At 33.1% G+C, this 20506-nt stretch overlaps 2 protein-coding genes across 3 annotated transcripts; one reads left to right on the top strand and one right to left on the bottom strand.

The window, feature by feature from the left end:
• The first annotated feature begins 610 nt into the window (after positions 1 to 610).
• On the top strand, positions 611 to 14946 carry LOC105232768 (RNA-binding protein squid). 2 transcript variants are annotated; one of them, XM_011214592.3, is made up of 8 exons: positions 611 to 922; positions 4488 to 4528; positions 4596 to 4870; positions 4937 to 5171; positions 5297 to 5419; positions 11696 to 11788; positions 12445 to 12655; positions 13014 to 14946. In XM_011214592.3, the coding sequence occupies exons 1-7, from the start codon at positions 777 to 779 to the stop codon at positions 12510 to 12512; spliced, it is 981 nt and encodes a 326-aa protein (XP_011212894.1). In that variant the 5' UTR covers positions 611 to 776; the 3' UTR covers positions 12513 to 12655; positions 13014 to 14946. The 2 variants fall into 2 exon arrangements, with proteins under 2 accessions (XP_011212894.1, XP_011212902.1); XM_011214600.4 differs by lacking the exon at positions 11696 to 11788.
• Positions 14947 to 15704: 758 nt separating this feature from the next.
• LOC105232761 (uncharacterized) lies at positions 15705 to 19628 on the bottom strand. The gene is made up of 10 exons (XM_011214580.4): positions 19197 to 19628; positions 19005 to 19131; positions 18803 to 18946; positions 18571 to 18740; positions 18280 to 18486; positions 17829 to 18210; positions 17546 to 17756; positions 17046 to 17483; positions 16598 to 16980; positions 15705 to 15921 (listed from the first exon to the last, which is right to left on the bottom strand). Exons 1-10 carry the CDS (start codon positions 19212 to 19214, stop codon positions 15836 to 15838), a joined length of 2166 nt encoding a protein of 721 aa, XP_011212882.3. The 5' UTR covers positions 19215 to 19628; the 3' UTR covers positions 15705 to 15835.
• Between the last annotated feature and the right edge of the window lie 878 nt (positions 19629 to 20506).

Here is a 20506-nt window from a genome sequence, read left to right as displayed (position 1 = left end):
AATTGAGTAAAATAATATGAACGCTAAATTTGTTGAATACATTTAGCAATTAAAAATTAATGTATATGAGAGTAAAATAATGTTATGCGAATATGTTTATTAGCATAATCCACAAAATTTTCACTTTTTTAGCAGTATAAAACCCATTCCTTGTCAATCTTTGTCATAGTCACTGATATTGAATATGTCAGTAACAGTGCAATTTATTTATAATGTGCCATACATGACCATAAACTCTAAAGGAAAAATTAAAATTTCGAAGTTAGTGCGCTAGATTGTGAAGCTCTAATAACAGAACACAATAAACTTTAAGAACAGTCAACGTCTAGTGCGCAGTACGTTGACTGTTCTTAAAGAGTCTATGAAATTTGCGCAATTAAATGCTATGGCAAGCTAAAGCTTTCCCCTAAGCGTAGACAAGTTATGTAGAGTGAACCTTAACTTTTCACGTTGCACATCACTGAATGAAATCATTTCTTTCATGGAGGAATTGTTGATATAATTTGAGTATTAAAAAGAGAAAGGAAAAAGGACAACTATATTTTCGTATTCAGCACGTGATTTAGCTATTCAGCGAAGCCGAAGTCGCATACGAATAACAAATTTTCGAGTTTGTCTCTTCCGGCCATTACAGCAGTCAGTACGGCTCGCCACGAGTCTAGAAATTTGTGTTGAATCATTAAAATAAAGTTGAACAACCTGAATTGCAATATTTTAAAGTTTATATTGAAAGTATATTAGTGTACCCCTGCCAAATAGTTATTTAAAAATAAGAAATGGCTGATTCCAAGAATAACGATGTTGAGATGAACGGTGAGGATTTCTCCAAAGACGTCACTACAAGCGAAAATGAGAACGGTACCGGCACCAATGGTACAAATGGAAACGCTGATGGACAGTCAAACGCACGGGATGACGACAGGTAAATTTGTGGAGAAATTATAATTGTATATTAATTTCTATATCAAGATATCTATTTAAATAGTATTAAATGAGTGGTTGATTTTTAGTATCAGAAAGTGAGTTTTTCAAAGTGTTACGTAAAAGTTTTGTTATACTACGGGATATAAAGAAAGTTGACTGGTCAAAGGGTAGGCGAACTGGGGGGAATCCATATTTTCTGTATGTCGTACCAGAATCGTCTACCTCTTTGTTCAGTCTGTTCGAGGGTGTGTGTGAATATTATTTGTTCCCTGTTTTTTGCGCGTGTGTGTGACTGTACTTCGTTATTGCTTTAGCACTTTTATGGGTACATTTTCATGTATTATTAGTTTTTACCTAGAATATCGTACCATTAATTCAATTGAAATGAACTTGTAGGCGTTTTTACTAAATCTGTAGATATATGTAACAAAAATTTCTGTATTCACAGGATAGTAGGGAACTCTCAACAGCTTACTCTAAATACAACTATTTCATATATGTATACTTTATCACGTTGGAGTACTCGTTTGTATGTAGTCACATTTTTCATTAACATTTAATTTTTCTAACAAAAATTGAGGTTATGTGGTATTTTTGCTTACTTGTGCACTGAGCACGCTTTATTGGCCGCAATTTTTTGAAGTCCGCTTTACACTTATTTTTTACCTAATCCAAAATTTTCTTTCCAAACGTGTTTTAAAAAATGGCGGTCCAAAACAAAAGCAAAAAAATTTTCACTTGTCTACCTCTTCGTCGTTCTTAAAATTAAGCAATACCGGCGTTGGCGCGCTTTGTCAATACGAAAATGGCAATGCCGGCTGAGTATCAAGTGGCTCCTAAATTGTTATTGTCGGTATATGGCACTTTCTAGCTTTTGAAACCTTTTAAACAATCTCTATAATGTAAAATGGCAAATTTACATATGTATTCCCTTTCCTCAATTTCGACAGTTTGATGGATCTTAAATCCGGAATACTTGTGACTACATTGAGGACTTTTATTGGTGATAGGAGACAAACGTATTGATTTCACTAAATAATTTTTTTTTAATCAAAACGATACTCTTTCTTTTCCTCAAAATAAAGTGAAAATATGTTTTATACAAAAGTTGTATCCTATATTGTTTTTAAATATTATAATTTCGCTTCTGAAGAATGATATAGGAATTATATACATATTTTCCGTTTGTTTATGTCGTTCCTCAATTAAATTAAAAAAAACTTGCAAAATAAATGTAAAAAATGGTTTCAATAAACAATATACTACAAACGATAAACACTAAAATACGAGTAAATCTTAGAAAATCTCTTTCTTGATTTCCAAATATACATACATATATAAATATTTGCAAAGTTAGATATTTAAAAAAAAGTTAGTAAAGCGCTACTTCATTTCTTGAGACGTAAATTTCGTTACTTATTTCGATTGTAATTTCGGATAAACTTTTATTATACCGCCTGCAGTTATTTATCAATAAAATGAAGTTTAGGGTTACATCTGCTTGGATTTATATTGAAATATACTGGTATATTTTTAATAATAGTGAAGTCGTTTATATTGTTTATTATGTGCTCAAAGTGAAATAGATTTGTATCGCAGTTCGAATTTCTCCGTTCATTTTAAAATTTGCTCATTATTGCAAAATTAACATTTTTTGCTATCATTAGAAAATAAAGTGGTTGGATATCTGGCAAAGTTCGATTAGAGATATATAATTGATTGTTGTATGGTAGGAAAGTTTTTCACGCTGTAACATTTCTGTCTTCGAAATATTATTAATTATTCTATAAGTTTTTTAAATGATCCTTATGTATTTATATTCCGAATATGAAATTTTTATATCTCAAAATTTAGAAAAGTAGTTGGTTAACATAAGTATTTGAAAAGAGATTGTACAAAATGGTCAAGAAACAGAAACAAATAAAAATTATTTCTAAAATTATTACAAATATTTGTTTTCTTCTTTATGCGAATGAGTGTCATGTAATCTTCAAAATGTTTATAATGCATTAATTATTTTAAGAGAGTATTTGCCAGAATCCAATCAGTGCCGCCAGAGCTAATCGAGTTTTTGGGCGAAAGTCAAGCAATTAATTGCATGTTGGTTAAGATAATTTATAAATGTAAATGTAAGAACTTGAATATATCGGAAAAACGTTCTATTTTAAAGGCTAATGTGTAAATCAATAGATTGAACCGTAAATTTAAATGTGAATTGAAGAGGATCGGAAAATTTCAAAAATAAAATATGTAATGTTCTAAGAGCAATGAATAATGGACTAAAAATAATAAACTACTTTTGACTGATTTCTCGTGTCACGGATGCCGTAAACATATGCAAATATATATAAATATATATATATATATATATCATAAACGTAAAGAGCATGTAAAATGTTGTTGCAATAGGATAACAATACCCTATTTTCCATCATTGCTTTCCTGTTGTGTTTGAGCGAACTAATCTTGTTCCTCTCCGGCAGGTAATGAGTGATGAGCATAAACAAGCCAATTGTAGCTACGCTTATGGAAATCTCCACGGATCAACAACAACTCACTATGACTTCATTAGTAACAATACCGGCAGGTAGCTTAGCAACGGCTTCAGCATGTGATAACTAAAAGGGTCAATTTTGGTGATTTTAACGGAATTGTACATTAGCTTGATGTATTTATGCGCCCAATAGAAAGTGAGTCCTTTAAGAATGCTGGACACAAAATGCCTAAGACGACATCATGGTAAATTGCCCAGCAGCTAACATCGTTTACTGGCCACTGGATTCCTCGCATCAAACATGGCGTTGAGACACCATTCACGAGACACTTGTCGATGGTATTTATCTATGAAAAACAAAATAGAAGAAAATTATACAAGATACACAAAATTAACTTTAACTAGAGAAAATTGGATTACCATGATGTACTGTTAATATTTTTGAAGTGTTTTTTAAGTGTTTTCTATTCTATCTGAAGTTGAAATTTCGTTACTTGTTTATAATATTTTAAAAATATCTATAATTATTAGCTTAAAATATCGAAAAAAAGTTTTAACTAACCGTGAAATTAGTACAATTATATTATTACTCTTAATCGCGCTAGAAGTATAATTCAAACATCGGTTGTCTTTGTTGGTTTAAAGGGTCGATCCGGTTACAATAATTAGTGTTGCAGTTTTGGTCTTTTACATAAAAATTTGTTTTCAAGTTCTGTAGATCGTTTAACGTGCAATAATGTAATAGATGCAAAATGGAAACAGAACTTTTGTATTTCGTATCTTTCGAACTCCATTCATTTTAAAATAATTAATTTTTATACCTAAAGAGATTTAATGGCTCTCTGCCCTCTACTCGCAGATATTTGGTGAGTTTGTTGTTATTTGAAGTGTTTTGAATATAAAAAAAATAAATATAATACCACGTATCTACTATTATTTTAAATCAATCAATTTAAAAACCTATTTTCCAAATTTTATATAGTAAACATTTTCTTATTCTGGGCGCAACACATTTCGCTGAACTAAATAAGTGTAATATGTACTAATTATTTCTTTCTCGTCGTTACAGAAAACTCTTTGTTGGCGGTCTGAGTTGGGAGACTTCTGAGAGTAAGTAAATAAAATTTGAGAAGAAATATGATTGAGCAATATTTATATGTTATACGTCTTTTTGTAGAGGAGTTGCGCGAACACTTTGGCAAATATGGAGAAATTGAAAGCATAAATGTAAAAACAGACCCACAGACTGGTCGTTCACGTGGCTTCGCTTTTATTGTTTTCACTAGCACTGAAGCTATTGACAAAGTTCACGCCGCTGGTGAACATATTATTAACAACAAGAAAGTCGACCCCAAGAAGGCCAAGGCCCGGCATGGAAAAATTTTTGTTGGTGGTCTTACAAATGAAATCAGTGATGATGAGATCAAAACATATTTCAGCCAATTTGGCAATGTAAGTAGCAATAACAGTAAATATGTACTATTCGCATTGTAATCTAATGTATTATTATGTTTTTAGATTGTCGATGTTGAGTTGCCATTTGATAAGCAAAAGTCACAGCGTAAAGGATTCTGTTTCATTACATTTGATTCTGAACAAGTGGTAAATGAGTTACTGAAAACACCTAAGCAAAAAATATCCGGCAAGGAAGTTGATGTTAAACGTGCAACACCGAAGCCAGAAAACCAAATGATGGCTATGCGTGGAGCCCGTGGAGGCATTCGTGGCGGACGTGGAGGCTTCGGACGTGGTGGTAAGTTAATAAGACTTTTGAAACGTTTGGTTTTTGATGCATTTGTATGTATCATATTTTAGCCAACATATTTCTATTTAAAGTAAAAAGCTAAATATTTCTAAAGCGGAAATATTTTATTTTAGGATATCCACAATGGCCAGGTCAAGGTGGTTATGCTCCATATGGCGGTTATGCCGGTGGTTATGATCCAGGCTATGGAGACTATTACAGCGGGGGCTATTATAATGGCTATGACTATGGATACGGTAAATACCAAACACATAGCAATTTACAATCAAACTCAAATTATAGTTATAATAATCCTACCGGTTATCACCACAAAAACAGTAATAACTACCAACAATTTAAATAAGAACAAAAATTATATAAAAATGTATTTCATTGTTGCTTGAGTAATGAAATGATATGCAGCTAAATGCATATCAATTGTTTGGTGTTATTTCAATCTGTAAGACTCAAGTCGAGATTCACCAGCTCATTACTCAGCGCATGATACACCATACACAACATACAGTTTTTTCAAATACCCTGATACTAGATTCGTAAAATTTTACTTTCAATTACGAAAAAGAGAAACAAAAACAAAAACGTAATTATAATTAATATATGCCTAGTTATCTTCAAACAAAAAAAAAAAAAAAACATTGAATTAAGATGGAAAATTTAAATAACTATTTGGTATTTGCTTTCATCTTTATTTCACAAATATATTTGTAGAGTAAAAACTATTATGCAAAACTTTTATTGTTAATAATTATTACTTTTAAATTTGAAAAAGAAAAAAATAGTTAATACGAAAAAGAACAATACGTTTACAGCAATGTACTTCCGGCGCTTTTATCAGTGAGCCATTTTGAGTACTTGCACCTAATGAACAACAAGTAAAGGAAGTGAATAAAAATGACGAAGAGTGTATTTAACAAACAAATAAATTGCAATTGCTTCAAATTCGTGTATTTACATATGCGTATGAAACACTAAATACGTATTTGCATATATAAGAATGAAACAACTTAGTAACTACGTGTTATTAGATTGGACACGTTGTTAGTCGCTATGAGAATTTATGAGTAAGAAAGACCAAAGTAAATGAAAAATATTCACTGCTTAACAAGCAAATAAATACCTCCAATTGCCTTATTAGCTACACAAGATAAGAGAACTGTCACCTATATGTGCCAAAAATATCGGAAGAGCAAAAAGATAGAATGTAGCAATGTCAGTTGATCGCATTAGCAAAACAGCTCGAAAGTGGAAATAGTTTTCTGTAGTCTTATTGGAAAATAAATTATACTTTTAACGTAATTTCTCGTAGGCTGTTTGGTAACTATTATCTTTTCCCTTCGAATAAGGCATAATGTGGGCAACTTGACAATAATTTATTTTATTTTTTTTTTTTACAAGTTTCTCTTCTCTCATGTATTAGCCTAGCCATTCAGTTGAGCGCGCAAATATATATAAAAAGTCAAATATATTTTGCCTGGTAATATGGGCCACGATCTCGATGTAGAGATTGTAACTACTATTGCGCTTTAAATGGCTGCTTAAAAACCAACAACAGACAGAAAAGAACTAAAAAAAACTCATGATTTTCTTTCGACTTTTAAGTCAAACCCAGAGCGAAGAAATAAAGAAAACTTCCTTTTTTCTTAGTTTATACGTTATTATTTTAAAATTATTGTCCTTTGGCATGTGGAGGCTATGATATGTATGTGAGCCTCATATACAACAGACCCACTACATGCCAGTCGATAGTGATGAATATATTTTTAGACGCATATATTTTCGTATGCAACTATACATAAAATACATATAAGTGAATATATTTTTATTGAATATATATGTATAAATGCTACATACATATAATTGTTATATATATATGTATACCTTTACAAGCATACTGTTCTATATGGTATTATATGGACTGTTTGCATGAATGCAAATAAATAAATAAATGAAAGAATCCACAGCGTAGGCGTTTTAAGCCGTAAAATATATGACATATGAGAGGAGTATTGTTGCTGTGCAACAACAATCCTTACACACGCATATCGATCGGCTGGATAGATGATTGCGTGTATGCATGACTGCTGGCGCCTTATTCTCCAGACACACACATTTATAATCATTTTATTGAATACCGAAAATGTGAAAGATTTTTAAACAATGCATTTTCCTGATCTCACCGGGATGTTTGTGGGGAGACAGATTTGTTCTGTATTATACAGATACACAAGGCCGCAACTAATGATAAATGCATACACACATCGAAGTGACTACTCACATCTAGTAGTATTTCTTTTATTTGCTATACCAACTTTTGACATTTCTAAACAAAAATCAGACTTCAGACATCATAATAGTAAATTTAACACAGTTTTCAAAACATAACCGCAGACGTTAACCCGTATAGGGCTAGTTCTAACTAATTTACATGGACAATTTTGTTTAAATACCATTGTTGAAATTTAGCATCCCAGATTCATAACGAAACCACCGCTGTCTGATATCGTCCAACTCGAGCTCCAGGTTCTGTTTTATTTGAATGCGCAAGGGCGGCGTTAGAATATAATTACAAGTTGTTACAATTTATTGTGTTTTGTGAGAATCAATTTTCGAAGGAAAACTTAGAGCAAATTTTACTAAAACATAAAAACTTATTAATACACACACTTCGTCAATTTTAAAGTAAATGTTTTAAAAATGAATTTTATTTGTGAAAAACTATAGACAAATGCCATAGCGTAACTTTTATTTGAATTGATAATGCTTATGCAAGTCGACCAACCGAACAAAGAAGTTGGATATTTTTTCTTTTTCAACATTTGACAAAATACACTCACCACTAAGCAATTGCATTTAATTAGGATACCCTTTAAAATATGTATAAATATTTTCAATTTTTCTGTTTGCAAAAGAATGGTGTTATGCACGACTTTCAATTTGCAAGTTAGTATGTGGTGGTGTCAAAAGTAAATAATGCAACGCGGACGTGATTTATTTCCGTACAAATTAAGTTCTGTTACGGATTTAAAGCTTTGTCTGAATGCAGAATACAAGAAAGTTGTGATTTATTTGATTTTGACCCATGCACTTTTAAATGTTTCAATTCTTAAGATATATCTTACATTATTCTCTAAATTAAAATTAATTAAATTTGTTTGTGCTAAAATCACTTAAACAGATCTATAAAAAAAAAAACAAAAAACGTAAACATTTGCATGTTTCTCAGTGTTAAAACTTGTGCAAATACACGAGCCAAAAATATATATCTTCTTACCTATGTAACTTATATATCCGCCTATTTTATTTAAATCATATATTTGACTAAATGTAATTAATCAAATTAGTAGAGAAAAGGCAACACTAAAAGTTGGAGTATGCAAGTTTTCAAAAAAGAAAAAAAAAAGTTTCATAAAATTAAGAAAACCAATAAATATTTGAAAGAAGTAAAAAACACATTTTCAATAAGTAGTTACCCCAACCTTTAGTGTTTGTCTTGGTTTTAAAGTTATTAATTATTTGTAATTATTATTTGATTTATATTTTTTAACTTATATTACATTACATTTTTCGTAGCACTTACTAAATGTGTTGATTGAAATCTTAATATATATAAATATATATTTGTAAAACAATCTGATTAAAAGGTAGTATATGAAATAACTTTGTAATACCGAATTTTCTGATGTTTCGCCTCACACCACAAACCTATAAGATATATACCTTACCAAATACCGAATACCGAATACTACTACTGAAACAACAAACTAACTTGATACCGTTTGCCGCTCGCTTCAATTACCAAGTACACACATATTTCAAAGATTTCACCACGTGATGAAAAAAGCAAGTATTTAGTACTAGCGACCACAATTTCACCTTTAAATGACGGCAGGACATTTTTCGACGTCTTAAGTTGGCAGCGGTAAACATAAGAAAATATTGTTTTATAAATAAGCTCAAGGCTACTTTATTTTCTTGTTATCTTGCTGCCGATGACTAAAAGTTTTTATGTTGAAGAGTTGCGGTTACTATTGTAGAGTTTTATAAGTTTTTTGAAATTTAATTTTTTAGTTTATTTTTTTTTACGTTGATGTGAATTTGTGAACCTTAACTAACACTTGGATAACTAAGAAAATTAATTTTAAATTTTTTTTTATCATATTTTCTAATTTATAAATTTTTCAAATTCTCAATAAATGCACACTTGATTTTCTATTCGCTTTTTAAGAAATTACAATATTCTATTGAAAATTATTTAGTTTCTCCGTAATAAGTAACTACAATCAAGCACTCTACCAATTTTTTTGTTTTGGTTTCTTAATTCATATATTAATAATTAATTGTAAAGTTAGAACATACATGTTTTTCTTATAATATAAAATTTAACTATAATTAATATTTAATAATGGAAAATCTGGCACGTTTTGCATTAGTTTAACGTCGAGTATGGAATTAGTTTTACACTTCATAGTTATTCACATATTTTTAAAAAACAATTTCAATACTTAGAAAGAAATAATTATATAACATAAAATTTGCGTTTGCGTTTTTGTTTTTCTCTGTAAAATTTTACACTAGTAATAATTTAAATCATAAATATCTTAAAAACTAAATCGAAATTATAAACTATATTTGAAAGTCCCATGAGTTGCATATGTATGAATTTCTAATATTACTTCCAAAAAGAAAAAAGAAAAAAATAATTAAAACGCCGACGACGACGACGAAGAAGATGAAAGCGAGTGATGAAGTGAATTATTGAAGTATAAAAAAGTGTTTTTGGTGAGGTGAGACATTCAAAACACAGAAAAGCAAGCAAAGCAGAATATTGAATTAGACGAAAATCGTTTCGGTGTTAAATGGCAAAAAAAAAAAAGTAATATGTAATTAGAACCAATAACTACACTCTTTTGGCATAATTTGTTAATGTGTTATTTGCTGGACAAAATTATTGGGCAAAATTTCAAAAGTGATTTAATTGCTTGATACATTTTCACTCGCAAATAATGATTTTTGCCATTGGCATTCACCGAAGTGCGCTTTCGTATATAAAATATGCTCTGGCATAAAAGTTTTGCAATGAAAATACTGTGTGTGAAAATGAGGTACCTTATATTAAAAAGGATTTATATATATGTTAATGCATATGTGAATATTAGACAGTTGTAAAGAAACAGCATTTTGAAACATGTAAACAATTATGCGTCGACGCAATACATTTTTTTACTAATTAAATGAAAATGTTGAATCAAGCGTAAAATTATTGGCGGTATTGATGTTGCTTACGAAAGGTTTGATGACGATTGCTGCAATTTAAAGGGTTCGGGTTTGACAGCATTTGAAAGCGAATTGTAAACTTTTTAAAAATCACTGAGATTGTTGCAATTTTTTCTGTTAAGCGCCGTTTTGTGCAGATGAAAATAAATCCTTTTTAAAAACTCGAAATCCTTTAAAAACATCATAAAACAGTCAAACCGAAAAAAGATACATATGTATGTTGACGTTATCAAGCTAAAGTTATATAAAAGTCGCAAAGAGTATAAATGGACATTTTATTCTTATTGTCAGTATCAGCCAAACTGCAGAACGTTTAGAAAACAACATTATTCAATTCAAAAACAATTGTAGGCATATATAAATAATCTATTATAAATCTACATACATAATTATATTAACTCGCAACATTATAATCCAAAACGAAGAGCAAATAAAAGAAAGAAAACTAAAAACCACCGCTTTTCTTACTTCTGCAATAGAAAATAGAGTGTTCTCTATAAAAGTTGTGGTTCTCGTCTAGATAATCGCTGTTATGGATAACTCTCTTCGCCTTGAGTCACCAATAAAACTTCGTCTATCACTCGCTTTTCTTCTTTCCTACAACTTTAGCGTTGGCGTTGGCGTTTGTCTTGGGTGGGATACTTTCAACTTTAGGTGGTAGGTAAGTTCCGCTTCAAAAGTTCAAAAAATTTTAGCGGCTAATTGATGCACTTAATGCGGATACAAATGTCGCGATCCAAATTAGGGTCGCAATAACCTTACTTGCGCCAAACTCCACAGCCGGACAGAAAGTTAAATTTGATTTTAAAATATTAACTGGTTTCATGATAAATCAATGATAAATTGTATCGTCATTAAGCATATTTTGGTACCATTTTCAGAGATATTGCAGATTATCTTTATAATTAAATACGCTATATATCAATATCATTACGACTAAATGCAGAAACACTTTTAATTTATGTGTGTATTTTTAATATGGTATCGTTTTGAGATACTTTTGAACTTTGAACATTGAAATGCTTCTCATAATTAGTATATTAAATATTAAATAACTGAATATTCTTTTTGTCTCAAACACTAATTGAAAATAAAATTTCAAACCACGGGCCAACAACTATGCAATGAAAATGTTTACGCTCTGCACCATGCATAAAACGCATCATATTATATTTGAATCAATGCATGTTCAAACCACAATTTTCTCAAACCAAATATCAAATGAAATAATTGTAAAGATTACGGCTACGGAGGTGGTTATGATGGCGGCTACGGTGGCGGTAGCGGCGGCGGTGGCCGAGGTGCCGGTGGTCCACGCGGCGGTCCAAAAGGTATTAAAATCACAAATAATCAGCAACAATTGTTAAATATTTCCAAGATTATTTTGTTTTTTTTTTTTTTTGCTTGTCTACCATAGATTTTTACACATCTCCAACAAAATTTTGTACCAAAATTTGTTAATTGCAAATCTAAATGAAATTGTTTATGGCACATACGGTTAAATTCGTTGACTATCGGATTTTTCCTTTTAATATTTTCCAAAAAACAAACCAACAAATCTAAAAATTTGGCTTTTAAAATTTATTTTGTACACATATTTTTATTTCATATACGTATGTATGGTTACGAAATCCAAACTCATTTTATCCTGTCAACTCTTTTGTGATGATTGCATCATTTCCGGCAAATAAAAACCAGCACTTAAAATTTGTGTATCACATTCTATGCGATTTTCCTTCTCTAACCGGAACTGGTGCAATTTATCTATATAACACAACATAGGGACGTATTATTAGACCATAAAATAGCTTTTGTTAAGTAAGTTGTTTTCTGTAGTTCAAAACTTTGGCTAAGTTCCCTTACCCCTTGTTTCTACCCTGTAGCGCATGTTGAATTGTATAAATATTTGGGTTCCCGTTGCCGCCTCGGCGTAAACAGTCTTGCACGTATATTCATATTCGCATTATATATTTATATTCCTTATTAGGTGCCGGCGGCTATCCTTCGGGAAAGCAAAGAGGGACAGGACGCCAGCCCAGACACCAACCCTACTAATCACGCTCGTTGCAATAAGTTGATAGTAATAAACAAGCGCTGGTACACAAAAAATCACACACTACACGAACTTAATTCTTTGATTAAGTTTTTACTGATCGCTTGGAAATTAACCATACAAACGAATTATATGATTTCTTCTGGTAAGTAAAAACATTTTTCAAAAATAACAACTGCTTCAAGAAACTGACGATTCGTCAGATTTTAAATATACACGACAAATTTAGTGTCTAATTAGAACTTAAACTGTTAAATAGCAAAAAGTGCATATTGAAAATATTGTTTTAATATGCACTTTTTTAAAGGTCCTTAATTTGTTTCGTAGCGATTGATTTCAAATGCATTTCGGTTTAATTGAAATTACATATATGTATATTCGTGCTCACGTTTCTACCGAAATGTGAAAAATTACCACGCTGAATGCAATATTTGATTTAATTAATAAAAAGAAAATATTTTACGACTGCAATATAATACATTTTTACCTTATATCTTTTTCAGTGTTATATTTAACACATCGCATGCACACACAAATGATAAATTTGCCACCTGAAATAAACACTTACAACAGTAAACAACAACAACAACAACATAAATATACTCATAGACGCAGTGCTGACAACAACACCCCATTCCAGAAAGTTAATCATCAATCATATGAAAAAATCTCATTGTGGTCGGCACGGTTTAAACAATCAATTTAAGTTCGTATGTGTGTCCAATGAACAACCAATGAAAAATACACCGGCCTTACTTTTTTACCAGAAGTGCAAGCAAAAAAGTCTACTAATTCAGCGTTGCATTCATTGCAGTGTCAACTTAACAACAATTCAGCAATCAATAGTTTATTAGCAGTACTTTTCAGTAGTTTTAGATCATATATATTACACTTAATCTTATGTTACCTAATATACTTACTTACTTTAAAATGGTAATTTTTATGCTCTAAGTAGTAGTTGTGGTATGTTATCAGTTAGCAATTTGTAATTATCAACTCAGCCCCATTTGAAATGCTATTTCCTTACCCGCATCCTATCCACACATAATCTGTGCGCACAATGCACCTCAACACACGCGGATACATGCCGTATGTATGTGCGTGTATGAGGAGGTGTTTGTTTGCGAATTTCATTTACATCAACTTGTCGCTCAATTCGTAATAAAGCTGTCATATTGTCGTTTGATAGCGTTTATCTTTTCGCTAGTATACATAACGTGCGTTATGTACTATTTTTTATACTTATCTATACTTACTACTAATGTCTAAAAATAAGCGTATAACAGAAAGAATGGCAAACAAACAAAATAAACTTACCAAGTTATGCTTAAATTATGAGTACTATCAAATGTCAGTGAAGAAGAGAGTGTGGTGAGAGAGGGTGTATCGTCGACTAACACAACAAAATAAAGCTGCATCCATAGCAAGACACAACAAAAACTTATCCACCAAAATATTCGACGCAGAATTCAACTAAAGACAAATTATGTATGTACAGTTACAACAGTTGCATACATATCCATACAATTCAATACATATATATATTTATTCTCATAGTATGTATATATATATATACATATACATATATATATATAACACAGAAGTAACATCATAAAAGAATTTATATATTTTAATAAAGATCTAAGAAACAACAAAACAAAACAGGAGTGAATGTAATTAAGATCACTATTGGGCGGCGGGAAGTAAAATAGGCAAAAACAAAAAATAGTTTTAGTGATAACTTCTCAATTACGTAAGGCAAATTAAATAATCTGAGGGATTTTCTTCCTTTAAGCCACTGCAAATAGACTATGGTATGGATGTGTGCATAGTATGTACATATAAACATATATATACCACAATATATGTAACATTAAATGTGAAGTTTTTTCTTCCAAAAGTACTCGTAACATTGAATTCGAACCGCTTTCAGATGGGTTACTGCAGGAATGATCAAATCGAGGGGGTTCACGGTGACGTTTACCGTTATTTACTAATGCACACGGCACTTACATACTTTACGCTTTTGCAGCGTGTGTAAAGGGCGGGCAATTTGCAGGTTTTGAAAAGAAAGTTTTTGATAATAAGCAGAAAATATTATTTTACTGTACTAAATATAAAACAATTTCGATACAATGCGCGAATAAGAGATGTGTGTTTGTGTGGAGTGAGCATACGAGTACTAACTGAATTTAAATAGTTATTACATGACTTGTTAAATTGCTGACATTGTAATGGTAATGTTTATTCATAGATCTATATGTACGTATTCTATCTTATTCATTCAGAGAAAAAAACAACAACAATAACCAATGCAAAAAACACAACAAATGCAAGTTAATTATAAACAGGAACAGCAAAAAACTAATTGCAACAAAGATTAAACCTTGAATAAATATATATTATTATAAAAAACTCAATGTACAAAACAACAAATTGACGAGTTTCATTTCATGGAATAATATCTAAGGTTCAAACCCACTTTTACAGCCTGACAGTGCATTTTATGTCTGCCATGAAGTTTGTAACATCTAGAATTATATGTGTCGGACAACATGTGAACTGGCTTGCTAGCAAAGCCTCCTACGACGTCTCGCAACTGCATACCATCCGAAGTATGCCGTAAAAAGGAGTTGCTCCGTACGGAAAAGCAGAGAATATGCCCCTATTGGAAGGTTCCAACCTAGCAAAGTTTAGAGATAAGATCAATTTTCATCGGGAGTAAATTCCATGTCCGCTCAATACTGGACAATGGAGGCTCAAGAAACACTTGTCCAACAGGGGCAAGCCTCTGGACTAAACTGCCGGTTTGGCGACTCCAGAACACCTGAATCTAGATTGCTATGTGGACAGGGATCTTATCACCTGCATCGCGCCCAGTAAGCTCCTTGGAGTTCTGGACCTGATATTTGTGGACCAATAAGCTGCTCATTTGTGTGAACCTAAAATATCGGACCACTCATAATCGCTGCCATGTAAATTGGTCGGTCAATAACAAGTTGGCTTTAGGAAAGTCAAAGGCAACTCAATAATCACCGACAAAATTTATCAGACTGAAATACCATAGCATATAGCTGTTATACAAACTGACCGATCAAAATCAAGATGTTTTTACGCCCTTTTATTCTATAAAAGGCTACTGTGAAGGGTATTATAGCTTCCTTATTTTCCGAAACTTAAACATCTGTGCAAGTGGGTATCTTGAAACATTTATTTTCTTGGAGTGGATAAGCATTTTACTAAGCAAGACATAACAACAACCACATGAGACTGGGGACACACACACATCTACGGATTTCCCATTTTTTGCTTTGTATCCAATTTTCTAATAGTTGCGCTTCACCTGGCCCGTTTGGAATAGAATGTCCAGCATATTCAAGAATTCGCGGTATTTGAATTCCAAGCGCAGACCTAGTGGGGAATGATAAGTAAACATTTTTATAGTTAATCAAAATGTTAATACGATCTGATCAAATTTGACTCGGACTGGTCTATTTATGAAACTGTTTAACAATTTAGCGAATGACGTTAAAAAATGAATTGAAACCGAAAATAACTAGTAAAAGTCGGTCAAAAATCAAGGTTATGCTCATCGTATTCTTTCCGTGGAACGGTGAATAAGGAAAACTACTTTGCCGTTTTAAGTCATCTACGTGAAGCAATCGTTCTAAACGTTTTGTGGGCATAAAATTCCACCACGATAATGCGCCGTTACATTTTAGAATGCTTTTAACAGAATTTTTGGCCAAACAAGAAGCCATGGTCAACGCTTAGCCACCAAATTACACGGATTTGCCTTGTTGTGATTTTTTTTTTGTGTTTTCGACACTGTAAAATACGGTTCGGGACACTCGTCACGAGCCCATCGAAGTCATACGCTGAAGCCACTGAAGGCCGTCTCAGCCAAGGCTCATAACAAGTGTATCGTATGGAAAATTGGATTATTCGATATTGGCATGCTTGCATTGACTGATTTTGAGGGCGATAATAAAAATTTGCCCTAAAATACGTTAACTTCGCTTTTTTTGTCACTCCGAGTTCAATTTGATCAGATGGTTCAACATATTGGTTCTTTGTTTAAACTTACCGCGTTGTAGGCCAAAGCATTTGTAGACTGCATCCAGCTCACGACTGCTCACAATGTTGTGCATTTCGCGCACAGTTAGCGCACGAAGCAGCTGATTTCGTGTTATTGTGCCGCAGTTTTCGCGATCAAAGTCCTGGAAGACTTGCTTCAAATTGGAGATTTCGTCTGGCTTGCGCGCCAACTTCATGAGTGCTTGCGAGCAGAGTGTGCGCTCTTCGAAGTTGAGGAAGCAATCGAAGCAATCTAGATTGGCCAAGTGTATAAGTGGTACAGCTGTAACCTCTTTGTCACCCATTGAGGTTTCGATTTCAATGAAGATCTCGTCAAGTGCTCGACAGAAATCCCGATAAAGCACACAGCAAGCACGCTTGGGCGAGCGGAAACTACAAAACACAGAAAAAAATTAGTCGTAGGCTAAAATACGGCATGCAAAAGTATGTCGGTTTACATATTGCTAATCGCGTTCGATTCATCAGCTGATAGAGATATAAGCGCGTTGTCTAAACCGCGCTTGAAGTCAATTTCCAATATATCGCCTTCACGATGTCGATCGTAATCCTGCAGGAAGTCAATAATATTGATGCTACGCGTGATTGCTTGTCGTTTAATGTTCGACAGCAGTTTGATAATGTATTCCTCGCTGTAGTTGTCGCCGACACTCTTGCTTACTGCAGGGCATTCCGTTTTCAGTGCCTCCGGCTGGGGTTTCAGCTTCGGTACTGCGTACTCAGCGGGATCGGCATGCTCAAGGAATTTCGTGTAATTAAATCCCAATTCATTCCCATAGCGCGCGAGCAATGCATTAAGCTCATTATTAGAGAGCAGAATGCCGTTAGTGAGAAAAACTTGATTTGCTTGATTACAGCCGACATGCCCGCTATTGAGCCTGGAATGGTGTGGGTGAAAACACATTACGTTTGGCTATGGAAAATACTTGTATGTACTCACTTGTCGTAGTTTCGGAAAAACGGATGCAGATGCAAGCGCCGATTCCGTATGCGCATTTGGATACGTTGCAATGCTTCCTCGCAATAATTGCGCATAACTTCCTCGGCGTGATCCCAATCTAAGGTACCCTCCCTAGGCATATGTTTTATATAGTCAGGTGGCGATTGCACTTCCAGTAAAGGCGTTTTCTCCAGGTGTTTGATGGTGAAAACTTTATAAAAGTATAGACAAGTTTGGATCAAGAAAATGAGAATAAAAATAAAGAAATGTAGAAGTAGAGTACCTTTGTCGATTTCGTCTTCAAATAACCGCCACATAATGCGGTTTGTATCGACCGGATCTAAATAGCGGGTGAACAACATATTCATATCACGCTGCGAGAGGTACTTACGCACGCCAACATTGTCTAGGGCGCGCTCAAACTGATTTTTGGTTACTGTGCCGGTTCTCAGGTGATCGAAGCACTCCAAGAACTCCTTTACTCGTACACGACGCTTGTGTACGAAGTTCTGTATACAAAATATGAGATCACACACGTCTTTGTACTCCTTCGGGTGATTGCAAAGATCGGGAAATACTTTGAATGCCATTTTTGTGCCGTTAATTGCTGGCAACTCGGAGAGTTCGAGGTCAACCAGACGACCGGGGAAGTCTTTAATGATTTGCTGTTAAAATGAGATACATACATATTTATATGTAATGATTACTGGGAGTTTTCGAATATTCCAACTCACCATGGCGTTGTCTAATAGATTATTTTGCTTTAAATAATCCATAATATTTTGTATATGCCTAATGAATGCTACATAGTTCACAGTATACGAATCCTTGATATAACGTTTCAGCAAAAGCAGAAAATCATCATCTGAGATGGGAATCTTCATGAAGTGTAGAACCCGTGAAAAATGTGCGACGGTCACTACACCGACGTTTTGGGAGACCTAAATATTGACAAAAACACACAAAATCAAAGACTTGACGCATACAAAACTCCTTTTGGACCATTCCCTCTTAACGAAACTTACTATTTCATAGTCTTGGAAATACGGAAACAAGGGTAAATTGCAAAACTGGGCAATTTTTATAAGAATCAGACACAGCCGACGTCGATCTTCAGGCCTTGGTATAACATTAATATGCATGGGATCGTTCCATTCCAACCCGGTAGCCAAATCCTTTTTGTTGGTGGACGCAGCTGAAATACAGTAAGATAGTTTTGAGGAATATCTTGCTTAATGAACGATGCAAAGTACTTACGTTCTTGACAAACTACTTTGCAGAATTGTTTGTAGGCGACACGGCCATCACGCAGACGAAAGTAGTCGGTAACCTCACGCAGCTCGAATTCCGAAAGACCCACCACATTTTTATACTTGCCCAAAATGCTCGTGAAGAGTGAGTCTACAAGGACAAAGCATTTAAAACACGAAATAACCTAATAATGATACGTCTGTCTTACTTGATATTAAGCCGGTACAATTTGGGTCGTGCTCCACGAAGTCCGCACAAATGTCAAAGCCATAACGGAAAATCGTTGCTTGAATTTTGCGGCAAGCTCGCCATATTTCATTCAAATTTAAATTTAGCTTTGCAAAGAAAGTTGGAATTAATTCAGATAAACTCAAATATCAAACAAAAATTTTGACCTTACCCTCTCATCGTCCTCCATATTTGAAATTTTTACGCTTTTTTGCAAATTTAATTTTGTATTTTTTATATAAATGTGGAAAAGCGGTATTTAATTATCTTCTTGCATACAAATTTTCACATATAAATTGTAAGTATGACAAAAAGAACGCTACGAAAATTTTATTGTGGAAAAATTTTCGATTGATTGCAGTTATTTGAAAACTTTTTTGATTTATTCCTACTGGAAATATTAACCCTAAGTTGAACGTCCAAGCAAGTCAAGGCGGTGTTTTTAAAGTATACCAAATAATGCGAGAACTTCCACGTCGTATTCGCCTCACGATGGCACCATACACAACAAAAAAGTTGCGCTCGGCTAAAGTAGAATTTGGTTGGGTCACCTTAAAACCATTAACACTTCGGATGATCTTCCACTTCGCCTTCGTTTTAAATGCTTCGAACTTATATTAGACATTTTCAGAAAATTAATTTTCAGGGAGTTATAGAAGATCAAATAACTTGCCTTAGTGGAGAAAAATTAAATTGATTTTAGTCTTTATTAAAAAAATTATTTTGATTGAAATATTTACCCTAAAGACAGACATAAGTATTGCTAGCATGCTAGAGGAAGGCAATTACTAAATTGTGCTGGGCTGAGGCTATGGGATGTTCAGACTGATTTTATATGTTTTTGGCCTAAATTCGTATTATATTCAAGGAAATTTGCAAAACATGTTTCCGGTAAGATTACCTGAAGTGTTGACCTTTATGTAAGATATACGGCTACTAGGGAAATGTATAGACTTGGCTATATTTGGTAATATGTTTTTATTGTTCTCGGAGCTATCTACCATATTGTAAAGGAATAAAGGCAGAGGACGTGATATAGTCAAAGTTCAATCAGTCTAGTGGATAATGAATGAAGAAGGAATCAATATATCACCTAGGCCAATCTCGAGCCTAAATTTCCAAATAAATTAATTGGATAGCTTTCTCACGACTTGTTTCGCTGATGAAATGCAATATTAGATCAAGTCTGGCTAGCATTACTCTCGCAGTTTCTAATTTATTACAGGGTAAGGCCACACGCTCTTTTACAGAAATAAAATCCGCCGTTCTGCTATCGCTTTCTCCTCGCAATGCAACAATGTGAATTGCATGTAAAAGTTCGTACTCTCATAATTGCAGTTATTCTGCTACACGTGACTTTCCCCATTATAGTTACCCTCTCACAATATGATCATTGTATGTATTGTATATATGTATGTATAAAAGACTTTTCCTGTAGTGATTTCAATGGCAAAAATGATAGGGCGGCTGAGAGGACTTTTA

This window comes from Bactrocera dorsalis, chromosome 2, assembly GCF_023373825.1.
Source record: "Bactrocera dorsalis isolate Fly_Bdor chromosome 2, ASM2337382v1, whole genome shotgun sequence".
Lineage (NCBI taxonomy): Eukaryota > Metazoa > Arthropoda > Insecta > Diptera > Tephritidae > Bactrocera > Bactrocera dorsalis.
The sequence above is the reverse complement of the archived record's forward strand: the minus strand, read 5'-3'. Positions and strand labels throughout refer to the sequence as shown.